The sequence below is a fragment of the Molothrus aeneus genome, chromosome 3 (genome assembly GCF_037042795.1).
Source record: "Molothrus aeneus isolate 106 chromosome 3, BPBGC_Maene_1.0, whole genome shotgun sequence".
Classification (NCBI taxonomy): domain Eukaryota; kingdom Metazoa; phylum Chordata; class Aves; order Passeriformes; family Icteridae; genus Molothrus; species Molothrus aeneus.
Genome location: NC_089648.1, coordinates 15,245,896 through 15,265,725, shown reverse-complemented (window position 1 = coordinate 15,265,725; position 19,830 = coordinate 15,245,896). Strand labels below are relative to the sequence as shown.

At 40.6% G+C, this 19,830-nt stretch overlaps 1 protein-coding gene across 4 annotated transcripts in view; it reads left to right on the top strand.

The window, feature by feature from the left end:
• Positions 1-19,830, top strand: part of MEIS1 (Meis homeobox 1) — a 107,390-nt gene that overhangs the window by 74,838 nt on the left and 12,722 nt on the right. For all 4 annotated transcript variants that reach the window (XM_066546338.1, XM_066546336.1, XM_066546335.1 and 1 more), the window contains exon 9: positions 9,517-9,593. In XM_066546338.1, coding sequence (XP_066402435.1) covers positions 9,517-9,593 — 77 coding nt within the window. The remainder of the gene's footprint in view (positions 1-9,516; positions 9,594-19,830) is intronic.

Here is a 19,830-nt window from a genome sequence, read left to right as displayed (position 1 = left end):
GGTTTTGCCAGTGCTGTTCTCTGGCTCTGCTGGAGCAATCCTTTCCAGACCTTTGTTTACTCACTTGTAAAAATACCTATTACCAACCTTTCTGCATGTGTCATAGGTCCCATTTGATCTGCTCTTCTTTCCCCAGATTCTGTTCCCAAAACTGCTAATTATGCAAAAAACCAAGGCGCCCTTTTTAACAGCTTCCTGCTCATTGAGAGCTGCAGGGGCAGACTTGAAAAGGAGGGTTAGTGTGGGTCAGAACTCAAAAGGCAAATAGAATCAGAGAGATATTTATTTATTATTAAAAGAAACCCACAGTCTTGTCTTGATGGTAAAGACTGCTGTGATGCGTCATGAAGTGGAGTTCTTTTTCGGAGTGGTGGTTTAGGGCTGGGATACTCTTGGAGGGTTTCATGAAGGCTCAGTGAGGGGATTTTATGAAGATTCAGCAATTAAGATGCCTCTGCATTATAATTTCTGCCAAATATGTAAAAAGACTTACTGTGTATTCACTTTACAAGTAAACTTACTCTTTCTAGAGCTTTGAAACTTGAGGGAAACCCCCAGCTTCAAAACAGAAACACATGTATGCACTGCATTTCCCTTTTTGCAAAAGGCCTTTTCTTTCCCTTCTCTTGTCATGACAAAAAGGCTTAATTTTTTTTAGCCAGCATAAGGGAAGAGGGGGAGAGTCATTAAAATGCAGTTCTTTCAATTACGTCCCGTTATTTGTCATCTTTATTGCTTTTCTATAGTTTTCATTGCACCTTTAATAGCAAGCCTGGTCAGAAAAGGTGAGCTGGAATGAGAACGCACTTGGCTGTGCTGCCGTCAGTGCCTGGGAGCTGTGCTTGAATCCCAGTCCCTGTAGATTTTAATGTCCCTGCAGACTGCTGGCAGCCTGCTTCCAGCTGTGGCAGGCATGATGCAGTGAATTGCTTTTCAATGTTCTTTACTCAAATAGGCAGTAATTACAAGCTTAAAGAGGTTTAGTGGTCCAGTAAACTACATAATCACCCCTGAATTAGCCTGGGCTCATCAGTTGCAGTCCAGCAACCTCAAGTCTGCTGTTTGTATGCAGGCTTTATCACGTAGCAACCTGAGCAGCAGGTGTGGAACAGCAAGAATCCCCCATAAACACAACTGTCTACTGGGGACAATGATCTCTAATGAGATGAGGCTACAGCATCACTGTAATTTAAGTGGGAAAATTAACGCCAGAGAATGTGCACTACTTCCAAGAGTCTCTGCTTCTTCAGAGAACAGCGGTGTTTTCCTGGCTTGTTTTTTTTTTTTCTTTTCCCTCCTTCTTTCTTTTTTTTTTCCCCAGATCTTTAAATACATCTTTCTCTTTTTTTTTTTTTTCATGAAGAGCACATTGTGATTTTGCTTATAAGCTAAGTGGTCTTTATTCTTTTACAAGGATATGTTGTGAATATTTAATGGTGGACAGGGCATCTGTTCAAGGACTTTCCATGCCAACAAAGCAGCATTGCAAAATAGCAGCTTTATCTTTTCATTTCCTTCCTCAATGGTAGTTTTCTTTTTTGTTTGTTTTGTTTTCAAATAGAAAATGTAAAATAGAATGTAACCCTCCTCATCTTGGTGCTGAACCATTGGCACCTTGATGTGTTGGTTGCCTTGAACTCTCTTTGTAAGATGGCTTGGCCCCTTCATGAAAAAAGGAATTCAAGCTCCTGGCAGGAGGCAGTTTGCTAGGTGGCTGCTCCTTAAGGGTGCTATCACCTTGGGAAACCTGCTTAAAGCTCCTGCTCCATCCGAAATCCTTAGGTTTATATTAGGGATCTGGCTGAATACAGCAACCCTCCATCAACCTGATCACACAGTTGTCTAGAGTAGGGGATGGAGGCATGGGGATGTGTTTTTATCCCTCACTTACAGAGGGAGCTCCAGATATAAGGAGGACAGCTTGGGAAAAAGAGGAAAAAGCACAAATAAAAGCTTTCAGTTTAACTCTATGGGATTACAACTGCTGGCACTGGCGTTTCCCAGAGATTGTAGAGTTGTTTCCAAGCCCACCTGTTTAGAAAGTCATTTGAGGTAGATAAGGACACTGACTTATTGCTGAGAAAAGGCTTCTGGTTAGGAGATATTTACCTGGGCTAATCTGTCTTAGGCTGGCTCTAAAAACAACAGCCGTGTTTTTACAGAGTTATCAGGTAGTCGGGATTTCCTTTGGCGTGCCGGTGATATTTTTTCTTCCTTCCCAAAAGCTGCTCACCTAGGGAAGGCTGGGGTTTGCCTTCCTGCCTTTTCACAGCTGTCTGATAAAAATGTTGGCTTAACTGAAAAGCTGGGTTTCAAGGCTGTGAATTTTAGCTCTAAGGCGGTTGCAGTCAGATGATGCATTTCCTCAGTTCCTTTGGTGTTGCTTGGCTGTAGTGTTTCATAGTTTTGGCTGTGTGCTGCATTTCGAGGAGAATTTCGCTAATCTTTTGGATGCAATTTTTCTTTTAATTTCCCTGTCCTTGGTTAGTTTTGGTCTGTGAAAGAAAAACAGTAAATAACAATAATAAAGAAAAATGGCAGAGGATGCAAAAGCGCACCACCCAGGTCACTTTAGCACAAATAGTCTTGGTTCTAGAGTAAAAAAATCCCTTCTTAAGTGTATTAAGCAAAGTTAATGTGTATGTGCAAGCTGTGTGTGTGTGTGTGTGTGTGTGTGTGTGTGTGTTCTGTGTGCACATACATACAGGCACCAAAGGAATGTTTAACATGGGAAAAGCTCCACTCAATTACCCAGGTATGGTGTGGGAGTGTCTGCATAGGCTCAGCTTGAACTGAAAACCAGCAGGAACCAGAGTAAACTCCAAACACTGAGGTCTATCAGAGTGTCTCCAAAAGGAAATAGCAGAAGCACCATTGCTTGGACTAGCTAAAGCGCAACTGGAAAAGGCAGTGGGTAATAATATATGGTATGGAAGGAATAATATTGTAGCAGCCAGGAGATGGATTAGATGAGTTAAAAGGTTTTTCCATTTTCTGACTTCTGTAATATCCTGTGCAAGGGATGATCTGAACTTTTTTTCCTTAATGAGTGCTCACATTATGAGTAATTTGATGGGGCCACCAGAGAAGTATTGGCAGTGCATCCTAAGCCATACCATGTCTCTCCATCAGCCTTGGAAAGGGTATTTATGTTAGTGAGTGCCAAAACTTGTTCACAGACAACTCTTGCAAGAAAATTATTTACAAAAGGGCAAATGGGAAAAAAGGAGAAGCTTTTTTTTCCCCCAGCATAACTTCTTCATTAAAAAGGGTCGCAGTTGCCAGTACCTCTTTTCCCTCCTTGTAAACCCCCACAAAGGAAATGTCTCCTCCCCTCCTCTGCCTGCAAACCACCCCAGCCCCTGTTTAATCAGGTTAGCTGTGAACACACATTCAGATTTTGAAATTTCTGGGGTATTGGCTCTCTCTTTTACACTTTGCACTTGCCTTAGGAGAGTCAGGTTCTGCCTCCTTTCCTCACCTTTTATTTTTTGGCAACGTTTCCAAAGCAGCCTGCAAACCCTTTTGTAGGGGCAGCAATAGGCAGTGTCTCAGAGCCCATCTCATAGGGATGGGCTGATGCAAAAGCCTAAAGCAGCAGCTTATTGGCCTTGCCATAGGGATACAGGCAAGTCAAAGCAATGCAGCATCTAGTCACACTGCATATTTTGATGCATTTTTGACTTTAGAAGACCAAGCTCATCTGTTGATTTTGTGTTCATAGTTTGCAGTTCAGTAACTCTGGCAGCACCAGGATTTATTAAAAGTAATGCTACGAGAAAGGCCTTACCACAGGGATATTAAACTATTATAATAAGTTGAGGAAATATTTTCTTTTGAAGGAGGAAAAAGCGGGCTTTGTCTGCAGCATGACCGTGTCATACGGACTATGTTTTCTTGCTGTGCTGAAAAAGCAACAAGGAGCTTGAAATGCTGAAGCCAGCTCACAGTTCAGTAGCATTATCAGGCTGACTCACTACTCTCAGCCAAGGAAAAGACTGTGCAAACTTTGCACAGGCTTTTTTTCCTCCCAGCCTCAGAGATGCATTTCTAATAAAACAACTTCCTTCTCAGTGTTTTAGTATTTCCTCCAATGTGCAAGCCAATCCCACGGGATAAACAGGATCGAGTTTGCAGCTTCCGAGTTGAATTTTTTCCTTCTCCCCCCTCCCTACCAGGTCACCTCAACTTGGCAACTTTTTTTACAGCCTTGCCTGAATATAAAGCAGGTCACAGGGATGGTCTATAAACCTATTCAGGCAGCCTGCAAAATAGGCAAGGGGGCTCCACGCGTTCTCTTTATCGCTCCCTCTCAACATGCCGGTGGCCAGTGAAGAAAGGAGGTTGCAATCTTATGACTTCATGGATAGTGATCCAACCATTTTTTGGCTACATTTTTAGTGCAGAAACCCCCATTATTCTTTAGGAGGCAAGAATGTGTGAGGATCTAGGACTCGACTGCTATAAATTCAAGCTCTGTTCTTAGACTACACCATGCACTGCTTTTGTAATGCAAATGGAAGGCACAAAGTGTCCCTTTGATAATGTGCAGTCAGGAGACAAAAAAAGCATTCACTGCAACAGTAAAACTAATTCATAAAGCTGAGAGACAATAGGAACGGATTATGGATATGAAAAAAAAAATAGTAATTTCTCGTAGATCAACTTGATCATTAATGTAAACAGTTCAAATGCAAAAAAGAAGGAGGTTGGGGAAGGGGAGAGACCGGCATGGCTGTGCTGCCACCTTAGCTAACCCTAGACAAGTTTGAGTAAAGCAAGAATTTAGAGTTCAGCATAAAGTCAACGTACAGTTTGTCACTGGAGGGCTGATCCTTGGGCTTTATTCTGGATACTGAGTTAGGCTGGGTTTCTCTTCAGAAACAAGAAAATCACAGTGTTGGGATTTTTTTTTCTGTTTTATTTTGATGTTAGAAAACAGTTAATAAACACTCCTGGGGCATAAATTTTAAGGGGGTGATTTCTCTTCATCACCTCCCAGAGTTTAGCTCAAGGTCGTCTCACCTTGGTGCACTACACTGAGCTCCGGAGGAGGCAGAGGGCTGGAGGAAGGGGATAAAAGGGCTTCCGAAATGGTTCTCCCGGCACGGCTCAGCCAAGCCACGGCACTGCCACGATAAGGGCAGCGCTGGATGGCTGCCACAGGCTCCTCCTAGCAGGACATGCAGCCTTTCTCTCAGGGATTGCTGCTGCCTCGCTGCTGTAGTAGAGCTGGTTGGCAGCCGTGGTGGTGTTGAGCCGGTTCGGTGCCGTGAGGAATTAGTAATTTGAGGGGTGAGAAGGGCAGGATTATTTTCCCATTTTTCTGGCAACATTATGATGCACTGCTGTCGCAGAGGAAGAGAGGAGGGAGTGCTGTTGATGCCGGGTTACAGATAAGATAAAGTTATCGCTGTCCTGGCATCCTGCATTTGCTGCCTGGGGTAGAAAATTTGAGGAAAGGAGTACGTTTGGACAAGGTGTAACATTAAGAGACAACCTTGGATGCTTTCCATCTGTACCTAATGGAGACTTTACCCACCATCTGTAGTCAAAGGTGATTAAAAAAAAAATCTTATTGTTTCTTTTGCTAAAAATGCTCTCAAGCTGCATTAAAAAATGGGCTTTTACTAAGGCTACTGCTCGCCAAATATCATTCATAAAACAGTGATGAGAAAATATGATGGAAAGTTAAATTTTTCTCTCTGTCACTTTGATTTCTTTGTTACTGCTAAAATGACTGCTCTGACTCATATTTTGCATAGTTATTTTTACCTTTTCAAACGTTCCTTAACTGTTCATATTACCCTGGGCAAATCCCCCAGGGATAATTTTCATTTGCATGCAGACTTTGATGGTGTTATTAAGCAATCACTTTCTGTACTAAGTCATTATTAAAAGTAATACCACAGAGCCTCAAAAACACATTAATGGTGCCAAACAATCCACATTTCAATGCTAGATTTATGGAAAGGGAAAAGCACAAGGTCTTATATCATTCAGTGGATGCTGCTCTATAGCTCTTGTAGCAGCAGCAGGTTTGATCAGAAAATATCACACCAAATTCAGAGCCCTTATCTGTTGTCAGCCTTATTTCTTTAAATGCCCTGTTTTGGTTTGTTTGTTGTTTTTTTTTTCAACCTGCCTGCTTTCTACTTCTTTTTCCCCTTGGATTTACCCTTTTCCTCTGGCCTTGGCAGGAAAGCCTGTCTGCAGTCTTCCAGTATACACAAGCTGGGCTGGTTCTGGGAAGGAGGGTCAGCCTTCCCCTCTGTAATCACTGTTTTATGGCTTTCACTGGAGGTGTTAATGCAGATCAAATGGAAAACAGTCCAGCATGAGCGTTACAGCTTCTCATGCTGCCCTGCATACGGTCCCAATCGTTAATTCTTATTATAAGACCTAAAGGTAATTTTGTTTGCTCTCCTAATGCATTGCAGCTCTCCCGGTGGTCCAGTGTCTCTTTTCTCCAATTCCCATCTTGATCAATTGTTTGCAAATAATTAAGCTTTTAAGAGATAATAGTAGGAGCTAATGTGCACAACAAAGTAAAGGTCTCAAGTCACTGTTTATTGAACAGTTTGCCTTGATATCCCAAAGTGATCCAGAGTAATAGGTGGACTTGTCAGCTGGAGTCACTGCAGTGGTTTTAGTAATTCTTCCTTATATATTTATATATTTAGTAAAATTATAGAATATCTCAAGTTGGACAGGACCCATGAGGACCAAATCCAACTTTATCCTCTTCACATGACTACCTTAAACTTAACCATTTGACTAAGATATATTTTATACATATTCATACAAATATAATATTATCTATACACATTATATATATATATATCCATATCTATGTGCATTTGTCTGTATTCCTTCAAACAGCCATTATTAGAAAGTTTTCAGAAGACAGCAGTCATTCTTGCGTAGGTGGGGTAAAGACCAACAGCAACAGTTTTGATTGGATTTCCTATTCCTTCATAAAATGGCAGTTCTCAGGGTTTCCCTCTTTCTCTCTGTTGCAATGTGATGTCTGCCTTTGCCTGTAGCACAGGCCTTCCAAGCCCTGTGGGTGGGAATGCAACAAGGCTTTGAATGTTTTTATAGCAACCTAGCCTGTGGCATGCTGATTCTTTGTCAAGTCATTTCTATTATTTTATTTTATTTTTAGTCTACAAAGGAACAACTCATATGAAAGCTTATATAATAATGTTGCTTAGTGTTTAAGATTACTTTAAACCACACCGAATCATAGTTAAAAAGCCTGCCGCATTGTGACCCTTTAGCTAAGAGGGATTAGCTGTGTGAAATCCCAGGCTGTCATGTGATTATGGCAATTACAGATTTATCATGAAATTAAAAGTTTATGCTGTACGAGGATATGAAAAAAAAAATCAGATGACCTTAGACATACCACAATTTGAGGAATTTGTAGTTTGGGACTTTAATTATTTTTACAGTGACAATATTATTTTGATGGCTAATTTTATCCAGTCTTGTCTATTAAAAAAAAATGTCCAGAACAATTGAAAATTGCTTAATGGAGACAGACTTCTCAATTCCAATAGCTAGAGGCTGTCTAGTAATTATTGCTTGCTGCATGAAATTAGACACAGTTTGTTCAATTACTTAAAATTAGATCACATGTAAGGTGGCAAAGCAAAATAAGGAAAGAAAAAAGAAAATTCTGTCCTCGCTTAATAGTAAAGTAATGAAATGAGAAGTAAGCTGTAAAGATGAAAATGTTACAAATCATCTCTGTAGGGTTTGGAGTTTTTTCATCGAAGGGAAGAAAAATGTTATGTTCAGATAGATGGACATGAGTATGACTGTTGTGGATGAATGTGTGTAGAAGGCAGACGGTAAAATACATGCTGCATTTTTGCATGTGTGAAATGCAAATTGCCCATAAAAAGAAGACACTTCTTTCCCTCTGTTTTTTACTTCACAATTCTGGAGCTGTTTCATGTACACACAGAAAATACAAGGGATGGTCTACAGGTGTGCAGGTCATCTGTGAGCTTCCTGCCAAGAGAACAGTACTTTTAAAATAATTGAAAATTCCTCAACATTTTTGGGTGAAAAAAATAAAAAGTCTCTTTTGGAGCTGATGGCCATGGTGGTGGGCTTTGAAATTGATATATTGAGTTAAGAGAAGTTGCTGAAATTCCAAGAAAAATCCCTCTTTGGTAATGTGAAGTGATACTTGCATGTAACATAGCCATGAGAAGTCAGACTATGCTGTTTACAAAAATATGTAAAATCTGCCAAATAGCTGTAATACCAATAAGATTGTGGGATTTTATGAGGTTTTAAATTCTTAAGCTTTGCAAAGTTTCAGTTTCAGTTTCATGTAATATTACACTGAAGAATACATCCAGAGAATAAGGGAATTTTTTGGGGAAAAAAATGGATGAATATGTAACAGTAAATACTTTGTCACAATCACCTGTTAAATAGTGTTGGGATAGGACTAACCAGTTATATCAAATGACCTTTATTGAAATACTACTACGCACCTTGCAGCAGTGCAGCTCTGAATTAGATATGTACTGAGACCTGGGCATCCGGGTTAGGAGCTGAACCAGTTCCTTGAAACAGGACTTCTCCTTGAAACTGTTACATTTGCAGTATTTGGCCATTCTCTTTTGTGACAGTGACAATTTTGCATAGATGGGAAGGACAGAAATAATATTTCTACATTTCAGATTTGGTTGTGGTTTTTGCTGTTGATTTATTAAGCAATCTGTATTCATGCAGAAGTGAATTTTCTGAGAAAGCAAATCAAGTTCTCACAAGAAACTTATGATTGAATCATAACATTATCTTCAATTAAAAGGAGTATTTATTTTCTGTCTCTTAGGATTAGCTCAGCACAGCTATGCTAATGTCAGGCAAAAATGTGCTGATTGTTGACCTTGCATTGGCCTGTGTTCAAAACACAGGCATTTGTTTATGTTCAGGATGCTGATCTTATTTGCAAATTATTTTGGGACACTGGCAAGTTTTGCCTTCACTATCTCAGAAAACTATCTGAGAAGTTTTGCCTTCACTATCTCAGAAAACTTCACTATCTCAAAAAATCAGTGTGTTTTAGTTTTACTGAGAAGCTCTTTATCACATTCTTTGTTGTTCAGTTAAAAACAGAGAAAAGAGAAAAAAATAGATTATTTGACTCTAATCGGTCATTTGAGACAAGTACAAAAATTTTTCAGCTAATGCAACAAATATTCTTCTCAAGTATCAAGGTACTGTCAGTATCCTAAGCAGTTATTTCTCCACTTCACTAATCTTTATAATTAGCTTGTCTTTTACTGCCATTAATTAAGTGATGTAGTAGCCCATTAATAATTATAAACGAGTGACACACCTCAGCATATTTTCATATTTTCACCTTTCAATAATAGATGTCACACTTCTGTTTTGGTTTGGTTTGTATTTTTTTTTAATTTAAAATAAAAGGTAGGCAAAAAAAAGCACATTGTTTTAAATGTTTGTATTTATTTTGGTGTCTTATAGCACCCTTACCCTTCAGAAGAGCAGAAAAAGCAGTTGGCACAAGACACAGGGCTCACTATACTTCAAGTGAACAATTGGTAAGTAATTTTCCTTAGTGTTTCTATATATGGCCACTGGCACCCTCTGGCTATTCCTTTGGGGACACACCTTGCCCTTGTTGTTTCCCTCCCCAAAAGTTTATTGATACAAAAGGGATATAACCAGGTGAGTGGTTTCAGGTGTAGAGGGTATGAGGTTTGCTACTGTATTTTATTTTCCCATCATTTGGGCAGATCTCAGTGTATTCATATCTGATACCAGTCCTCTTTCTGGCTGAGTTTATCTGTTCTTCAATAGGAAGGCACATCCATTTGCAGGACATTGGTCTTGGAAGAGGTTGAGATGTCAGGGGCAAAACAGGGACAATTGGTCCCATTTCTGCTGAGCATGTTGTATTTGGGGTTGCTGTCATGATTTTTATAGTGTAGTTAGAGAGGTTTTTTGTTTTGACTGACACCCTTGAATCTCTTTATCAGTTTGTTTTCAAAATCCAGTTTATGAATAAACTTTGAGGACAATCTGGTTCTTTGCTGCCAAAGTACAGTGTGGAGCAACTTAATTTATTTATTCCAGCTAAGGGTTGGTGGAGCCCCTGCTCTGTTATAGTAGTGATTCATTTGAAGGAAGTCAGGATCTGTGCTGTCTCTGCAGTGGATTTTGGGTTGCTAACTGCTTAGGGCGTGGTGAAGGCAACCAGTGAAAATTACCTGTGATTTAAGTATCATGCAGCAGCAAACCTCTTTTAAAAAAAGTTTGATTTATTACCCTTTGATACTGCATCGAAATGTGGGTTCCTCTCACTATCCCAGAACAAGTGTCATACTTGAAGTGTACTGCAATCTAATACCTTGTAAAACTAAGTGTATCTAATTAATTGTCCTAATATATTTAGATTAGTATTTATGATGGGAAACCTTATCCTCTTTGAAGTAATACCCAGAAAATGGTCAAGGCAAACAGCAAGCCTGCTGGGGAAAAGGGAGGGAGGAATGCCAGTTTGCAGACAAAAGTTGGTTGGTTTTTTTTTTCCTGTTCAATAAGTGTCAGAGATTAATATTACTGAAGCTCTGATTACATGGCCTAATCCATTTTAGTGAATAAATTTGGTCTTGATGTCCATTGCACCTACATTAACAAACCTTCTTCTCTTAGAGAGCGTAGGAGCCTATGGGAGAGATTTCAGATATATTAAACCCCATTACAGAAAATGTAATTTCTGTCAATATAATCCCATGTATTCTTCAATTTAGTACTTTAGAGATAACAAGCTACTTACAATATATTTGCCTTTGGAGGATTAATTTACAAAGTGCGCTATCTGGGAGACGCAGGCGGGCTCACATAAGCATAGCTTGTAAGGGTTATCAATTTCTGTGACCCCACAGCAGCCCTGGGAGATCAATTTTTTGAAGCCCTTTAAGACGTTGAATAAAGGAAAATACCAAATACTTAGTGTATATGAAGTATGCTTCAAACATACTTAATTTAAAATGGAGGAATAAAAGGCATAAAACATAAAATTTATGTGTTATGAGGTAGTGCAACCCACAGTATTTTGGCTCAGCCAGAAGAAATTAGTGTTTACTTCAACTTTACATTCTCCAGCCTCTATCCTGGTGTTACCCTAGTTTGTAGGGTTGTCCTTCAGTTTCAATCTCAGTGGGTGCTTTGGCTTACTGAGAAGCTGTGGGTACTCATCAGGGTCTTGTTTAACGATGGGATGGAGAACGGGTATGTTGCTCCTGTGGAGTCTGGGAGTACAGGATTCAACATGGACAAATGTGTCAGTTTGGGATGGTCCATCAAAAGAAATCTTTCAAGATGATGAACATAGGATGGATTCAACTAAAGGTGGTGGAATTTCTCCTGAGTGACTTTCAGTAGGTTTTCTTTCAGTTTTTTTTCCAGGGTGTTTTTCAGTACCCATCTCTCTTCGAATATGAGGAGTTTTTACTTTGGCTTTGTGTCAGGTGTGTTCTTATAAGTTCCTTATGTGCAAAGAAAAAAAAAAGAGGTCAAAATACATTATAACTGAAGTCTTGTGGATGTAGGGCAGACTTCCTCTACTTGAGCTATTTCTGTAATTCTGCTGTGGTGTTACAATTGTATAAATTATTGAGACAATTGTCCTTCTCTCCCCTGAGGTGCAACAATTTAACGCTATAGAGGCAATGGGGCTTTCTTAAATCACAGGTGGTGGGCAGAAATGCCAAAATATGGCAGTGCAGCCCCTGCTTTTTGTAATGGATGTTAAGGAACAAGGAGACTGTGAAGCTGTTGCTGAGTGTGCAGGTTGCACGGGGAATACCCAGCCATTAGGTGACCAGAGAGCTACTCATCCCCTCTCAAATCCTGGAGGCTATGGAGCAACCTTCTCAAACATTTTGCTGGATCCCTTTTCTTCTAAAGCAATGTGCACAAGAAACTCTTCCTACCTAAATGTTTTGCTGCAGGGAAGAGCTAGCATATAATTTCTGGTTAGTTTTGCCCTTCTTAGGTAGGCTCATAAGTCATTCAGCCAGAACTCACAAAAAAAAAATTGCCTTCCTCCTTAGATTCTTCCAAACTTGTTAACACACATGTACATTTTTGTATTAATGATGAGTCATTGTAAATCACTGTTGCAGAGATTAAATAAAATGCTGAAGGGCAGGCTGGGTGCAGATCAGTCATAAATTATTGGCAGCAACACAGCATGTGGGAATACATGAAATGTGCATGAAAAACATAAACTCATGTCTGGTAGCATGGTCGTTAGCCCAGACTGGGAATGCTGGATTTTCTGGCTGGAATTAGAAGTTTGCCACAGACTAGTCAGTGAAGAGAGCATTTGTTTTCTGGAGACTGAAAGCATTTAAACAATTTTTTTGTCATGTTTTGAATGCCTTTTCAGTATGTGCTGGTTGCATGCTTCAGTTTTGTGCCGTAATGAAAAGAAATGTTGATTTTCACATATGGACTGCCCTGGTGCTGGGGCTCCCTAGGCTGATGTACATAACCCCTGTTGATGTGGAGGAGTCACAGGAATGGGGTGATGATGTGAGATGTGCCAGAAAATATTTCCATGAAAGGGCACATACCTTTAAAAATACCACCTTTTACCATGACCCTTTACATTGGGTTATTTTATTTTTTTAAGAAATTAAATAATCCACACAGAGGATTTTTCCCTTTTTTTCCCCCACATGACAACTTTACTTGTGAATCACCAGTGTTGCCTTCTAGGACCGTCTTTTTGCCTCAGTCAGATGTTTCTCTTGTGGGAAGAGGGAGCCCTTACCCTGCTGCAAAATAAAAATAAATCTGTGGAAGTTAGGAAGATAGCAGAGTTCAAATGCCAGTAGTCTAAATGAATCATTCAGGTCTCTGTCATATTTGTTGTTTAACCCCACAGCAGTTTAGTGTTCCAAGCACAGTAACATGAGCAAGAAGGGGCACTTGTATGATGCCTATATGGACATGGTGGAGACCTGAACAGGTACAGGTTAATAAGGTGCTTTTCCCAGGTGATAAAAGCAATGAATTGAAATATCCAGGTGTGATCCAATCACTTCTTACCTCAGCTGAGAGCCAGTCAGGCTATATTGAACAATCTATACGGTTTTCTTGTTTACTACATCCCAGCTGAATCCCTTCCCATTAAGAGCTAATGGTAAATAATTACTGGTGGTAGTCTATGAAGAAGAGAGAGCAATTCTAATCAAGGGCTGCATTAGGTGTCAGATGCTTGTTTATGTTTTAGAAAAGTCTTGGTGCACACAGATAAGATGTTTGTATACTTGTAGAATAATGTGCCTATATAACCTCCCTATATGTGCATGTCTTAATGTGATTGTCTCTCTAAATAGTATTGCATCCAACTGCATTAAAATGATAAAAAAAAAAATGGAGAATTCAAATCCTTAAAGGTCCAGCTTTTATTAGGTGTTTCCATTCTGCTTTTTTCAAGTACCCTTGTGCTATCTAGGGCACAACCCAGACAATGCTGGAGCAGCTAGTCAATATTTTATCTTGCCCTCATTCTTCCGTGCTTCGTTTGTTGAGCTGTATTCAAACCGCGCTTGAAGATGGAATTAATAATTACTGCTGGGCGCTTTTCTGTGGCACTCACTTACTGCTGTAATATCCAAGTCTTTCCCTGACCTCCATGTGCCTATACATGCATACAAGATTGTGGGTCTGCATGGTATTTTTACAGTTACCCTGCAAAGGGAGAGAAAAATGTTGTCCTGGTTCACAGGGGAAGAAGTGAGGCTCATAGAAGTCCAGGTCACAAGTTTTGGGCTGGTCTGGGACTGTGAGGTGACTCAGAATTATAGCAATTTATTCTCATTTAGGGTCCAACAATCATTGAAACTTCATGTTTCACTGAAACTCCAAGTTTTGAGTGCCTTGGTGTCTTACATTGCCAGTGCCCACTGTTGTGTATGGAGAAGTGAGAAATCAGTAATTTACAGTGCAAGTTTTGTGCTCAATGATTTACTCAGTAGCTCTCAATCAGTCCAAGGAAGCAGCAGAGCTGAACCCTCTTCTCCGGTGCAGTATTTGGCTATATGAACCAGGACTTGCTTGCTTTTCTTCCTGCCTGAGTCATTCAACTTTGTCAAAGATTATAACCTGTAGAGATAGATTTTTTTATTTTATAATGCCCTGGCCTATTCTTATAACAGACATAATTGTCACTGGGATGCTTGAGGCATTGAGCCCTATCAAAAATGGTAGCATGAGCTGGTAACTGAACTGTGATGAAATACATTAAAGCCTAGGGTGCAAGCAACTCTAGTAATATGGTGTCCTAACTCTTGAGTTCTTGATTTTGTATTCTTGGCTTCTTTAAATGTCATTTTTTTATATGATTTCCTAGACTTGCAAAAAACCTCAGAACAAACCCCAACCAAACATATCAGAAAAAAGTATCAAATAATGTGATCAAAAAAATTTTCCTAATGTTATTCTTGGAGTCAGATGAAGTGGATTTTATTGAAACCCTGTAAGAATGACATTTCAAAAAGGCTCCAAGACCAGCCCAAAGATGAGTGTGGAAAATTAGAGATGGACTTGGGATAGAAAGAGCTGATAACCTTACTGTATGCGCAGCCAGCTCAGAGCATAGAAACAGAAATAATTTATTATTCTTTTAGTCCCCTCACAACTCTCCTCCAGCAGTAAATTTCCTTCTGCCTCCATTCTTTGCTTCAGGGTAAGACTAGTGGTAGAGCTTTGCTGCAGCAGTTGCATGGGGCAGGGGAGGAAATGCTTTGCCATGGCATGGGCAGGCAGAGTGGGATTCTGCACTTCTCATGGGGAAGAGCTCCCCAGAACCCAGCCATGAATGGGGAACACCACTGGGAAGGGTGTCCTTTCCATCTGCCCGTCCTGGCTTGCAGATGGTGGGGTTAAGGATGGAGCAGATGGGGGAATGCAGATTGGGAGGTGCAGATGGAGAGGTGCAGATGGGGCAGATGCAGAGAGCCCCTGCCTGCCCCTCCACAGAGGGGCAGGGGAAAGAGGAATGGCCTCACAACTCTCCGCCTTTTGGGAAACAGTCCCAGGCCCCTCTTTTCCCTCTGTGGTTTTTATATCATAGCATACCAAGGATTTGGTGCATCTGAAGCACACCCAAACACCCCCAAAACCAACTGATACTGTTGTCTGGTGTTTCCCATGTGTTTAGCCCCATTCCAGACCCCTGGAGGGGATCAAACAGCTCCTTCCTGGGGCTGGGCATTTAGCGTAGACATCATCTTTGCTCAATTCCTTCACTGAGGGTGATATTCACCCTGAGCAAAAGGCCAGCACATGACCAGTGCACCACTTTAGTCCCACTTAAGCACTATTTTTAGGGTGTAAGTGGGGGAGGAGGCCAGCAGGGAGGGAGCATAGCAAAAGCAGGTGCTGGTCCTATATGCAGGGTTAGATTTTCACCCCTGTTGCCCACCAAATTGTAGACTACAATAAACAGGGAAGATATTTGGTTTGCCAAGCACATCGCACGCAGGGATTTTTAGTCCTTGGAGAATAAAATATCTGCTTATTTTCAGATGTATCAATTACTGCTTTTGTTGCAGTAAACAGATTAAATGAGAAAAGGTCAAGATGCAATTTCAATCTGTGTAAGAACATAACAAATACTTTTCTCAGTAATCAGATATAGTAAATACAAGTACTTATTTACTTGTAAATGTTAAAACATTCACAAATTATCCTCTCAATTTCAGCAATACGAACTTAACCATCAGATTTTGGAGAAAATTTACTTTTCTCCTCTGTGTTATTCTAGAATATGTGTACAGTTGTTATTTAAACACTGTTTTGTTAATGGGAATACATGCAAAAGCAGGAAAAAATAGGAATAAGAAAGAGTATATATTTTGGGTTTGACAAATAAATATTGTTTTATATTCTAGAGAATAAGACGGTAGGTGTTTGCAGAATGAAAATCATCCCCCTCCAAGAAAACCCCCTCAAAACACCAAGAAAACTATTTGTAAAAGTATCTTGCTGGGTGAATTTTTACATCATTTGAGCAGTTCAGAATGTGTGAGGTAAATTAGCTGTTCTAAATGTACCATGTGCTGGATTTTTCAAGCAGATTTTTGCATTTATGTTTTCACTAAGTCTTAGCTAATTGTTATGCCTTTCACCTTGAATGCCAATTGTAATAATAATATTACATCTGTAGTCTATTTCTCTGTTCTTAAATTACAGCAATCAGGAATACTCACTAGGTAAAATCCTGTATAGTTACTCATAAGAAAATATTGAAATCAGATGAAAAAATAATGTTTAGCTTGCATATTGCCTTAGCCCTGGAGAGCTGCCAGGCAGTCAAGGTATTATTAGAAAATCTGAGCAAATAGCTTACAGGGGGAAGAGCTGTGAATGTAAAGCCATCAGGTACTGTCGGATCACCGGATTTTAGGCTGAAATTTCCTTTTTTAGTTCAGTAAAGCCATTTTAAAGTACAGCGCAGTGGTTCAAATGTGTGGGGTTTGGGTTTGGTGAGTCAATTTAAGAAGCAGTGGTACAGTTTTGTCATGGGTGTTTTCCAAAGGGGTCAGGTGCTCAGAGGAGGTGTGTAAAGAGTTTTCTTGGGGAAATGCTCCCCTTGGCCTCCAAGACTTCAGGTGGAGGAGAAGATGGAGACCTAAGAGATGGAGACCTGGGTTTCTTGTTCAGTCCAGACTTGTCAGTTTCCACACCCCCCAAACTGCTCTAAAACAAGGGTCATCCCATTCAGGAGCACCGAGGAAAGATGTTTCTAACCATTGCTCTGACAGCCCCTGGATTCAGACTGGGAAAAAACAGCAAAGGAAACACCATTTATTTCAAAAGCAAATGTGAAATCATTTGGCCCAAGCTAACAGTGACTAGCTAATTAGTGACACGTGGGGCACTGAGCAAAATAAACCTCAAAAGCTGGTATTATTTTAGTCACATAGATACTTTTTTGAGAGGAAGTAGCATTGGTTCCCACTGCAGAGCATCAGACAGTGCAAACAGAGTTTACCTGCCAATAATCCTGACTAGCAAGAGGTTAATATGCAGCCAAGAAAAAACCTCTTTTCTCTCTTCTGGAGTGGTCTCATACTCAACAAACTTTTTTTTAGTTGGTGCATTAATGTGCTGTAACAAATGTGATGTCAGGTGCCAGGGAAATAAGGTGGAATAGCACCCGTGCAAACATTTTCTACTTGCTCTTCTCTCCTGCTCTAGCTTTGCTCTGCATGATCAGGGTAGGGGTCGGAATGCTTTGCTTCCTTCTTATTATTTAAAAATACTGAGATTCAGGTGTGCACCATCTCAAAACAAGAGTTTGGCTTTATAAAAGCACCCATTCAGGACACTATTGTGTTCTGGAAATGCTGCATTGGAAGTAAGGGGAGTGCTTTGCACTGTCTTTCTAAATACAGTTCGCAGGTCTTGGTTTCTTTTTAGTGCAAGGAATATCCTTGTTATATGTATTAAAAAAAATTACATGCCCTCAATATATGAAAAAAAAGAAAGACAGAAGGGGAGAGTAATGGCTTGTCATTGCTTTGCAAGTCAGGCTTTGGTCTATTTTTGTCACAGCTATCTGAAGAGTGTTTACATATAGTTTGCCTTTCTGGTATTTTGTGCTTGCACAGACCTGATCTCCACCCATTTTGTGTCAACAGTTGCTGAGATAGGTGTAGAGTGATTAACCATCACAAACTGAAACAGCAGCATGTGGAGAAAGGTGCCCTCAGAGACCCTCTCGCACTTAAATCAGATGCTTGCTCCAGGCTGCACCTGTGTGAAACAAACTGCCTGGTTGAAAGCTCAGCCTGAAATAGTAAAAATGAGGCAAATGTTGCCTTTTTCTTGGTTAAATCAATTTTCTCTTATCAAAAATGAGACACAGCCAGAGGGGCAGGGTGAGGATGTGCTTTTGAGGGTGTGTGTTTTGCCCTGTGTACCCTGGAATGATTTTGGTGTAAGTGATGCATGGCTGGCTACACCAGCCTTAGCAGCAGCCAGGATTCTGCCTTTTCTTTGACTTTTCAAAAATAAAGAAATGGCAGGAGATGCTGAAAAAACATTGCTTTCACAGTTGTTCAATGAAATCTAGGTCATGTAACAGTTTCATGGATTATTTTGTTTCCCTTGCCCAGGCACTGTAGTCCTTGTGTCTTTTTTGGCGAGGGATAAAGCTCAATACCAATAGCTGCTTTGGAATTCAGATTTATTCCAGAGATGTCTGACTTCCCACCTGGGTTATAAAGGTGGTTCGTACCATCTGGGGACTGATCCCTAAGCTTTGTCTGTCCCCTGTCTCACAAATTCTTTTAATCTTCAACATTCCTCTGACTTCCCTGTGTGTGTTTTGTTGGTGTTGTTTTCAGAGGGTGTCTTTTCTTCTGCCCTGAATATAATGCTGTCAGTAGTAGGATTAGAAGCAAAATGAATCACTTCACTTAATGGGAAATTATGTTTAGATAAAGTAGATTACAAAGTAGGCTATTAGTAGTGGTTAGAAAACAATGTTTTGAAGTGGGATGTCTTGGGGCACAGAGAGTTTGTTCAGAAGTATGGGGTTGTTTTTCAGGTTGGCTGTGACTCAGAGCTGTATCTTTTGTGGTTTCTGGGAGAGAAAAAAAAGGAAAAAAGAATTCAAACCAGTTTTTCAGGTGCCCACATCACACAAAATACATCAATGTGCCTGTATTTATTGTCTTGATTGTGGTGGGGAAGACACAACCACAGAAATAAAGCTTCCCTCAACACCCCAAACCAGTGTCTTGGGTTTTAGACCAGAATGATGTCAAAGCTTATTTCATGTGCAAAACACTGGTCCCGGATATTTTCTCTTTAGGGGCCCTGAGAGTGTTTTCTCCCAAAGACACTTGTCAAGAGTTTGGGTTTGGCCACCCTGGGCTTTGCTTCTCCTTTTCCTGCAGGCTGCAGGAGCTGGTGTGGGGTGACTGGGTGTGGAGTTACTCCATATTCCTTCATTGCCTTTTGGGGATGAGGAGGATGAAGGAATTCATCCAGGAGCATAGACAGGTCCTTTCTCACACCCTTCAGTGAGTGGGAACATGTTTAAACCAGCAGCCAGATGTGGGAGCAGCCTCTCTTCTTTTGCTCAGGCTGGAGGACAAGGCACAGCTTCCAACTCCCATGCTGTATGTGGGGTGGACAGGGAGGGAACAGGGAAAAGCTGTTTGGACTAAGCTCACCATCTGATGTATGGAAAAACCTTGGACCTCAAGGAGGGGACCCCCTGTGTTTAGAACACTTGTATGGCATGAGAAAGCTCAGAGATCATGCAGGCACTTCTCACAAACTCTACATTCCACTAAAACAGACAGTATGCTGAGTAGATAGAGGACATTAAACTGCTGAAATAGGGAGGAATGTTCTCAAAGAAATAGCCAGTATTTTACTATCAGCTCTCACCCATTCCCAGCTTAATCCCTGCCATCAAATGGGGCCTGGTTTGCTGGTTTGCTGTGATCTGCTGAAGAAAAGCTGCTGGGTTGCACTGCTGGTGTGCACCAGATCAGGACCCAAGTTACAGAGTCCAGAGAAGCTCTCCTGAAGGATCAGATGGGAAGTTGATGTTCAGACCCTTCTTGGAGTGTGCAAAAACACCGAGCTGGGAGATGTGCATCTCAGCCTTGGCTACTCTCAGAGCTCTCAGAGAGCCTGCACACCCTCTGTTACAAGTGTTTTTGTGGGAGTCAGGATTTTGTCTGCCAGCATGTTGTCTACCCAACCACTTTGTGGGGCCAGTGCTGTCCCAGACAGGAG